At 39.7% G+C, this 10178-nt stretch overlaps 1 protein-coding gene across 1 annotated transcript; it reads left to right on the top strand.

Moving 5' to 3' along the window:
• The first annotated feature begins 1275 nt into the window (after nt 1-1275).
• Nucleotides 1276-9704, top strand: LOC139129119 (opioid-binding protein/cell adhesion molecule-like). The gene is made up of 7 exons (XM_070694775.1): nt 1276-1345; nt 3638-3946; nt 4368-4661; nt 5395-5655; nt 7896-8165; nt 9014-9023; nt 9635-9704. Exons 1-7 carry the CDS (start codon nt 1276-1278, stop codon nt 9702-9704), a joined length of 1284 nt encoding a protein of 427 aa, XP_070550876.1.
• Nucleotides 9705-10178: the final 474 nt, after the last annotated feature.

Genomic DNA, 10178 nt, shown 5'->3' with positions numbered 1-10178 from the left:
ACAAGTCAAGTTTAAGTGTTGAGGTCCAAAATAGTCTTGAAGTAAACACTGAAGTGATCTCGAAAGTCTGACTGAAAATCTGTACCATCCCGTATGTACATCAAAATGACTCTATCTAGAAGATATAAGAATAATGTAGAATGTCTATCGATGTGCTAACTACTGTCCTTAAAATATCTTCCGGAAAGCTCTTAACATGAATCACATTGAATTCAAGGTCATTGAGGAGAATGACTTTAAACACATGACCTTCAGAATGTTCTAGACTAATAACAAACTCTGGTAATGGCCGGGGAGAATGATTCGAAATAACTTTCAGATGATATATAATTCTTGGGTAAAAAATATACATCTTGATCGCAAAATTCACGTTTGAAAATAGGTAGTCGCAGAGGCAGAAAGGCATACTTTAAACGCGACTGTCTCACCGTGTGATATCAGACAAATTATAACCTCTGCATTAATTTGCATGTGACCTTAGACGTCAGTGACCTTAAACACTGGACGACCGTTGTGAGAAGTCGATGTTGACATCCCCCATTGTAAGTCACTCTTGGCCGATAGCGTTACGATATATATCTGCAAAACGCGACGACGGTTGAGCGATTTCAGAAAACGACCGCAGACTATTTCGCAAGATAAAGCAAGTGACAAAAACAGCATAAATCAGAAGTTATATGATGCGAAATATTTCATTGTACCTCCAATTGTGGTCCTTAGTTCAAGGGATTCGTCACTTGCATTGCACTCTATGTAAAATTCGACTTCTCACATTCGTTTGCAACCTTGAGATATGACAGCTTCCTATTGGCATTTAAGCGTCATTCGACCTTGTAAAGACCCTGGGAGTGGTCAATAATGATAATCACGAAGTTAGGCTGTGGTTTGTCCCTTAGGTACGCTTATACACAAAATGAGAGAATTAATTTCCATACCTCTTCACAAAAAAACATATTTGACTTTCATACTTTTCAAACATATCAACATTCCCAATGAGTCACAAAGTTTTGAATGATATCGCACTCAGCGGTTGCCAACACCAAATAGCCACTTCGAACAGAAGCCCACTTAGGCTGTTCTGATCCCTCGACATTTCACCTGAACACTTGACGGTCAAAATTACGATTTGAAAACCGTTTTCTGTAAAAGCAAATAACTTTCAAACACACTGCCACTCATTACTTCAAAAGGTCGGGTTTGAAAACTGGTTATTCCCCTTTGCTGCACAACGAACAACGTTTATTCTCCTTTGCCTAATTTTCCATTAATTACAGTATGGTATTTGGTAGATTCAGCTTTGAAATTGACTTCTTCAGTTCAGCAATACCAAGTCCAGGGACAAGAGGTAAGTAGCATGTATTGGTCGACACACTTTTTTACGATCGGATACTCAGTTCCGCATCAGTCAAAATGACCTGGAGACAACTTGTGTAGTAAAATGCACATTTTCAGAAACCACAACTAGTCAATCCACATTCCTCTTTATCATCGTTTGCTTAACACCACTGTTATACATGGGCTACCATCCCTGACCTCGTGTAAATAGCTCGTGAAAAAACTAAAGCTTTTTACAAAAATACACCGCTGTCTGACAGGCTTTGAACACTGTATGTCAACTAAGCATATGACTGTTTGCTCAACATTAGTAGTTTTGTTCCGATATCCTTGTGTAACAAGCGACGAAAAAATAAATTAAAAAATAGTTTCGTACAAAGAAGCTTTTTCATTCAAGTAAACCGAGAACCTTTCGTACGCGTAGGCGTGAAGAAAGGTCCATTTTCTGAGGGGTGTGACGTTTTGGAAGTTAGCGGTTGAATTCGTCAAACCAGCGCTCGTCGAAATCTTACGATAGAGCATAACTTCGTGATCATCATTATTGACCACTCCCAGGGTCTTTACAAGATCGAGTGACGCTTAAATGCCAACTTCCTCTAGGCATACATTGAACTGGCACGGAAAAAGTCAGCTTTTACTGTTCAATCGTTTTAGAACCTTCGTTTTGTTCTCAGTGCTATACAGACAGCGCCTTATTCCACTGTACCTGGGACAGCAAGTATATTCTAATCCTATGCAAACGACATGCGAAACATGCTGTCGTGACACGATTGCAGTGACGGAACAATGAGAAATAAAATACATTATCCATATAAACTTATTAAGCAATGGTATATATCGTGAGGTGACAGTGGCTATATATATGTCTTTCAGTCGCGTATCTTTAATCCGAATGTCTTTGAATGAATTTGAAAGAAAAATACCGTAGCGACAGTCTCTCGACTACGCCAATGTTGCAAGTGATTAGTTCTGTAAACAGAAACTCTGTTTATCTGTCTTGAACAATTCTTTGAAAAAGACTGCGCGACTCACACGGAAGTATTAACAGTGTCTAGCTTGGGCTTTACATTGTATTGCATGTCCAGATTGATTTTTGTGACGTGCATGCAACTTTTGGAGATGTAGCTTGCAGATGAATTTAAAACAGAGCAGGACCTGAGTGTTTGCACCATGGGATTGTTTTAATATTAGGCGAGGTCGTGAATTTCTACACTTCCACACGGAAGGGACGGTTATCTTGTGTTGATTAGTCAAGGTGGGGACATATTTATGATCTGTATCAAATACGACCTTTGGAGGAACTAACTAGTGTCAGAGGTGCTGAGTTCCGCCCGTGGTATTTGCCACCCGGTTAGACGATGGTTAGCCTCAGACAACTCTTGAGAACCATTTGGTTACATGCTTGAACTATCTTCTGTTCTTAGACTTGGAGAACACGGAACTGCTGCCGCGAAGTTAAACCTGAGGGTATTAGAATACAGTTTGGACTGGTATCTGTCGCAAAATGTCGACCCGTTTTTATGTACCTGTGTGTGCCTGTCTCTGTGTCCTGGCAATCTGCTGTGAGTATAAAATAGTATGCATTTACTTTACAATAACGGCGGTCCTTTATTTACTTTAAACAAGTTCTGTGGCCAATCGCAGGCGGTAATGGTAAATAATGTTATGCATTGTGCATACAGATTTGCTCGAAATTGGCTTGCATTACATTATAAAATCTTAACCGATACATTTCTACAAATCTCATCAAAAGATTAATGACATCGAGAATATCTATGGGATTCAATGCTGTCTCAGTCTAAAGAAATGTTCCTTATTTGACCTGCCGTGTTCAAGATTTTCAATATCCTTAACAGTCTTAAGAGAGTACCTTCTGCTCCCCAAATAAACATGAGGTTACTTAGGGCAATTGTCACGGCTGTTGGATTTCTTTTAGAGTGTCTCAAGTCTCCATGTCCAAAAAAAACGCGATCATGAAACCACGGGGGACCCAGACAATGAGAAGAGCTAGAGCGTAATAGAACTAAATTGAAGACTAACTGACGCTTAAAACAGGGATAAGACGGCATCCAAACACGTTGTACTCGCTTGTTTAATTTTCGCAGATGCGAGCACATGGTTTTTGGTTTCACTACGTCTTCATTTAAGGCAGAATGCTACTTAGGAAGAGATATTCGGACTCTCAAAACTTTACAATTGTACTTTTAATACATCCGACAGTTTTGTGAAATAATCACCGCATATTTTTTGATTTGTAAAAAAAATAAGAAAGGGCTTTTTATATTGTGTTCGTCATTTTCAGGTCACTCGCAATCACTATTCGTTGAAATTCCCGTCGACACGCTGGCATATACCGGGTGTTCTGCACAACTTAATTGCAGTATATCGGAAATAAACGCCACCATATCGTGGTCAGTCAGAGTCGACGGCCACTACCAGCAAATCTCGCTTGGCAAAGAGACTTACGACCCTCGTTACGACATAACCGGAGATCACCTACAGGGCGAATTCCATCTGTACATGGAGGACGTTCAGAAAAGCATGGAGTCCAGCTATGAATGCGGAGTAACTAATGGCAAAGACTCAGCCACAGCGGAGTTATTCGTTTTAGGTGAGTGCCATAGTTTTTGAAACTAATAACCACAACTCATACAGTCCGTGTCACTAGATAAAACTTACGTCAGTAAATAAATATATTTATCTTCTGGTACACATATGTGAGCCATATTTTTTACAACCACATGCATGAGTAAACGAACAAACGAACCACGCAATATCAAACGTATGTATATACCTTGCTACCTAGCTAACTTCCTACCAACTTACCTCAGCGCCTGCACCTATTGAGAAATGGATTTATATTAAAATGATATGTTTCTCGTATATTCTTCTTTTGCAACTTTTAAACTTATTTTACTTATTTACCTTCAAAATGGAAAGAGGCAAGCGAAAAAATAATAAACCAAAAAAATCTTGCATACAAAATAGCAAATCAAAACAGTACTGGTATTTTTTTGCTTGAGAAATTCCAGATAGCGGACCAACCTGTTGTGTCAGACCGGGGACGAATGTCATCGAGAACGCGGACACGGCCATCTTCAACTGTTCAATCGATCTGCCGGATGACACCCCAGGGGAGGTGGTGTGGATGAAAAACGACCATGAGGTCGCTAGAACAAAGAACAAGACAAATATTTATACAAAAATATTTGATCGCAATGAAAAGGGAGACATGTATACCTGCTTTTTCGAGCCTCAGGATGCCTCCTTTTGTCACGGGCTGCAGCCATTCTATTGTGGAGAAAATTTTACCATGAACGTACAATGTAAGTAATATAATGTTATATTCACTTACATAGCTCAGGTTATCATATGCCGTGTACTTATTTTGTGTTTTATATTATCTGTCAATATAGCACTGAATGGGGGGAGATTGAAGTAAAACACAGACAACAAGTTTACATTTAACTGTTGTGTTTCGCTTGATTCCTTACCTGCAACGCGCCAAATGAAAGCATAGGCTTCGTCACAACCTTTATGCCGGCAAGTAACTGATTGGCTGAAAAGAGAGAAATGCCACAACATCAACTTAAGACACTGCTATAAAGAGACTGGCCTATTTAGTGTATTAGACGTCTATCAATGGCATTTGGGAACAGTCAAGCCTATGTCGCTGATAACGTTTAATGAAAAGATTATGAGTTTTTTGAGCAAAAGAGTATAAAATGTATTTGATCGCTGAACTTGACTCGAGTAATAGGTTAGGGTGATATTGCCAAGTCAGTGTGTCCGGAGGAGAATAAGCAAAAGAACGCATGTATTTGAATAGTCCTACAGCAACATCATGAAAAATCGAACTCAAGTCTTGTTTAATAAATAACAGGAAAAGCTCAGGATAATATCAGCGATGGAGTGTACATTGCCCCTGTGCAAAGGCTTTGCTGTTCTCATTTTATTGCATCAAAAGGATCTTGCTTATGTCTGAAGCAAGGGAATCCAGACTTGTACAGCTTTCAACTTGGTCTTTAACAATATGAATGGCATTCCATTCTACGACAGATCCTCCCGCTGTAAATATAATGGGTTCAAATAACGCTGTCATCGAAGGCGACTCGTACACCAGGTCTTGCAGTGTCGATGCGAACCCTATGGCGCATGTGCAGTGGACACATTGGAGCATCACTGTCGAAAACTCTGCAGTTCTCAGTCTAAATAATGTTCGAAGGGATCAGAGCGGAATTTATACTTGCCAAGCGACAAACACTTTCTGGGACGGCAGTAGTGGCAACGGCACTGACAATTTCGAGCTGGATGTGCAGTGTAGGTATTAATTCTTTAGTGACCCAATTAGTATTGCAATTTTTGTTTTCAAATTGACCTGGCTCTCTTTAGGCTGCCCCTAAGGGTTAATTCGTCTACCGTCTCCCAGCGTCCCGACCAATTGCTTTCAAATACCATACTTTCAGTTTATTCGCCATGACTCTATGTAATACTGAATCGTCAACAACATCAATTTTCTGAAATATTCCCTTCCGGTGACATGTAAAGATGTTTGGTAACGTTGGACTCGGCCGCCACGCTAAAAACGCGGAAATGAACTGAATCCAGAAATAAAGCCATAAACAAACAGACACTGATAGGTGAGTAAACAAAGTTACAGGCACGGCGGCTGATGACCTGAAACTTGGCCTTATGAGTTCGAATATAAAGTAGGGCGTATTATCAACTGTGATGTCTTGCCTTATACGATTGCCATGTGTAATTAATACACATAATCATGATGCATAAGTTAGAATTGCCATATTTCTTCTATATGTGCCATCAGAACGTCTGTATCTGGTATGTTAATATCGGTATTTGGTTTAAGGTTAGAACCAATTACGGTCCAGGGACCATGATTTAAACGACCTGTACAAATAACGTGGGCGTATAGATTCATATACTCTACTCACGTACCAGGTGTTGTAAGTTTTGCTTTGTTTAAATTACAAACCGAGTTCCGAGTTTCGATCCAGTAAACCGTTCGTCGTGTTTTTATCTATCATTTTATCTCGAAATCGAAACATCTGGGGATCGCGATTTTAAAAACCCCGGCGATACCTAGTCAGCTTGATTTAAGATGAAGCTGTTTCTATGGAAGTCTAGTGGTTAAAAAGGCGTTTTAGGGAAAACCCTAATGCCGTCGAAACCTAAGGACAGCGTGTTTTCAATCAAAGTGCCGCCAGATGTTTCAATGAAAAAATAAATTGATAAACGACAACATGGATATACTTTGGATCGAAACTCGGAACTCGGTTGAAACAAACACCAAAACAAACAACACCGCCTGGTACACTATGAGCAAAGATAGTATCGTTATTTACGTGTACAAGCTGTTTGTGCCGACAGTTGCAATCTTATCAAAGTATTGATACATATATACCAGGTACAAACATTTGAATTTCAAACTATAGGAAGGAATGTTGCAGTTCTAACTCTCGCACCGTTATAATGCAAATAAGGCACAGAGGAGGACTTTTGTATAAATAAAGATGTCACGATTGACAATACGCCGAATTTCGGTCCGAAAATGATAACACGATTGGTTAATTAGCAGGTTCTGCTGATTGTATCACTGTAATCTTTCCAGGCAGCGTGTAGAGACATCGAGCCTTTGAAACGACAATGCAAGTTAATATTTATGTTCCAATCCTCCCGTTGAAAAAAGCACAGCAATTCTGACTTTTTCTGTCGTAAGAAATGTAGCCACGCATTGTGCATGCCTAATGTGGCCAACTTTATCCACAGCGTTTGATAGGAAAATATTAGAATCTTCATTATGCTCTGTAATCGCCTACGTCACCATAATATAAAGTGACCAACGTATTTATCAAGTTGATACTTGAAGCACAAAATCAATGTCTAGACAATAATAGGCTCCCGATATTGTCGCGAGTTAAATATGTGTATATCACAGACAGACATTTACAGCATCTCACGGTCTCGGGGTAAAACTTTAAGGCGATTTTGCGATATTGTAAAAAGAGGCCTTTCACACGAAAATGCATGCCACTCAGACGTATTTGAATAATATTAAGTACAAAGAGGGGAGTTACTTGTTACTGCCCTTCTATCTACCTCTGTTTAAAAATCATCATCCTTCCTGTAACTCTCCCTTTACCGACGAGAAGAGTTTTCTTTCTGCCTTTTCTGTACAATACTCTGATGTACCTCAGTTTACCTTACGCAAACATATCAATATTGCCCTTTCCCGTTATGTGAAGTTTGCCATCCCCAAAGTAAACCAACCCATGACAACCATTATCTGTCCCTTCCGCTGAGATTTTAGCAATTTGAACAAGAGTCACTACATGCCATGGAATTTGCTGCTCGCCGAGGGTTAATAAGATTGGTCACTATCTTTCCCTACGCGCTGAACGCTGCGGTTTGTCAGCCCGAACACCTAAAAAATAAACTGCTTACTCAAATCTCCTTTTGAATTAGTTAACTAGTAGTTTTGCATGTTCTGCCTGCCCTAATGCTCTTCAAAACAAACTCCGCGCTCTTTTCTCCTTAAACAGATCACCCTGAACTTGAAACGGAAATATCTGGCTCCGCCAGTGACACTGGTCAGGTAATCACTGGAAATGACATCAAAGTCGAATGCAAGGTCACGGATAGTAACCCGGATGTTGACACCATACGCTGGAATGACGCATCAGGCAACAACTGGTTGATCTTTGAAGCTGCATCACGTGAAGATCACGGACGGTACACGTGTGACGCAAGCAATACGTTTTGGAATGGAACCATCGGATCGACCAGCATCGATGTATTTGTGGACGTGCAATGTGAGAAATCACTTTCTTTGTTAATCATAGTTTTTTAAACAAAGGAAATAAAACCAATTGAATCAGCATGTTTCAATCAAAGAGAGTTATTTAGCTTGTGCGTTTTTGAAAAAAAGAACTGTAAAAGTTTTTATATATCACCCGGTCGTAAACGATCTAACATTTATGTAAAAATCTGGCGAATTGCCAGTAACAGTAACTCCAAGACTTAATGTTCATCTGCGATCAACAAAGCCGTCTTTAAGATTGCATATTCAAAATTCAAATATTATTTAGATTACCTGAATCCAATCGACGGTTTGACGTACCTTTTTCTATTACGCAACAATTTATAGAAAAATCATCGGGCAAATCCCAATTATAAATAGGAGTTTAATTGTCATAATATCACCATCAGCGGCAGTTCCTCTCTTACATAGAGCTTTACAATGATGAATAAACTTTACTGAAGAGTTTGATGATAAAGGGTTGAGGGACTGGTATCCATTCGCTTTTGCATTTTTTTTCACATACTTGCATCAAAATCTAGCTGTAAATATTTATGAATTTGCGAGCACGTTTAGCGAGCACGCTATTTAAAAAATAATGCTGCAAAATCATAAGGTTCTGTGCACATTTCCCACACAACATTGCAGATTTTCTGTTTGTTGAAACTGTTTTGTATGATGCAATGTTCGTAGAAAACGATACATTTTTGGATAGTCAAAACCCTGTTATCGGAATCCGGACCACCCTTTACTTGTTATAAATTGTACGTTCTTTTTAAAGCCTGCCTTTGTGTGTACGCTTTGTTTATCTCTACTTCGGCAAAGTATGTTCCCACTTGTTATTGGTTCTTTCTTCGACAGATCCTCTGAGGTAAGTCTAGCAGGTACAAACAATGCCGTGGTAGAAGGCAACCCGTACAGCAGAGAGTGTAGCGTCGACTCAAACCCAATCGCGTCCGTGCAATGGGTGTACGATGATGAAGTTGTCACTGTGTCGAATACGCTATCCATAACGAACGTCCACCGAGACCAACATGGGACGTACACGTGCAGGGCGACGAACACGTTCTGGGACTCAAGCAGTGGCGATGGTTCTGTTTCGTTTGAACTCGATGTGCAGTGTGAGTGTCGACCATTTGTGCATTCGAAACTACAAGTTAAAATTCTATTTTTGTTTGAAAACGTGATGATCGCCAAATTCGTGTCTCACTTCCAAGTTCCTATACTCCCATTGCCATATGAGATCCTCATATATAAAAAAGGGTATGGTTGAATGGATTATCGTTCACATAAAACGCCACAGTTCCGCGATTCCATCATAACATTACCAATAATTTAGTTTCACAATCACCAAAGCTCGTGCGATTTCACGCCTGTAACTGACATTGTCATTTCCCAAAACAACAAGATAAGAGCCCACGGCTTTAAACAATACACTTCAACATTTGGTTTCCAAATGTGTCATCGGCAATACTCACTCAGAAACACAATCACCTGTTTCGCCGGTAGAAACAGTAGACATGCGAAGGAGAACAAAAAACTTGGAAACTAAACAACAGATAAATACTCATAATAAATAATTTAAATTGGCAAAATATTATGTGCAACCGTATCAATAGTATGTTAATGAACAACATAAGACATGCATTTTATTTCATTTGACACTGTATATATTATTTTCGTGCTTTGTTTTATTTTGTTTTGTTATTTTCTTTATTTCTGCTATCTTTCTAATCATCGCATTTCGAAGCAAGTTAGGGACTGGATGATACGGCTAAAGATGTATTTTCTGTCTGTATGTCCTATCTTCTCATATCACGTCCTCCAGATCCTCCCGAAGTGGAAATTGAAGAAAACCGCGACCAGGAAGTTGAAGGCAGATCTTACACCAGGAACTGCTAGGTCGTCGACGCCAACCCCACGGCGACGGTGCAATGGAAACACGACGGTTCTGTGGTCAACGATGGGAGTCTGTTGGATCTACAAAACGTGAGTCGCGGACAGAGCGGACGGTATGATTGCGTTG

Source organism: Ptychodera flava, chromosome 3, assembly GCF_041260155.1.
Source record: "Ptychodera flava strain L36383 chromosome 3, AS_Pfla_20210202, whole genome shotgun sequence".
Taxonomy (NCBI): domain Eukaryota; kingdom Metazoa; phylum Hemichordata; class Enteropneusta; family Ptychoderidae; genus Ptychodera; species Ptychodera flava.
The sequence above is the reverse complement of the archived record's forward strand: the minus strand, read 5'-3'. Positions and strand labels throughout refer to the sequence as shown.

Coding starts and splice junctions, on each gene's coding strand:
- LOC139129119 (XM_070694775.1), top strand. CDS start 1,276: ATGGTATTTGGTAGATTCAGCTTTGAAATTGACTTCTTCAGTTCAGCA. Junction 1,346..3,637: donor ACCAAGTCCAGGGACAAGAG/GTAAGTAGCATG, acceptor CGTCATTTTCAG/GTCACTCGCAATCACTATTC. Junction 3,947..4,367: donor AGCGGAGTTATTCGTTTTAG/GTGAGTGCCATA, acceptor GAGAAATTCCAG/ATAGCGGACCAACCTGTTGT.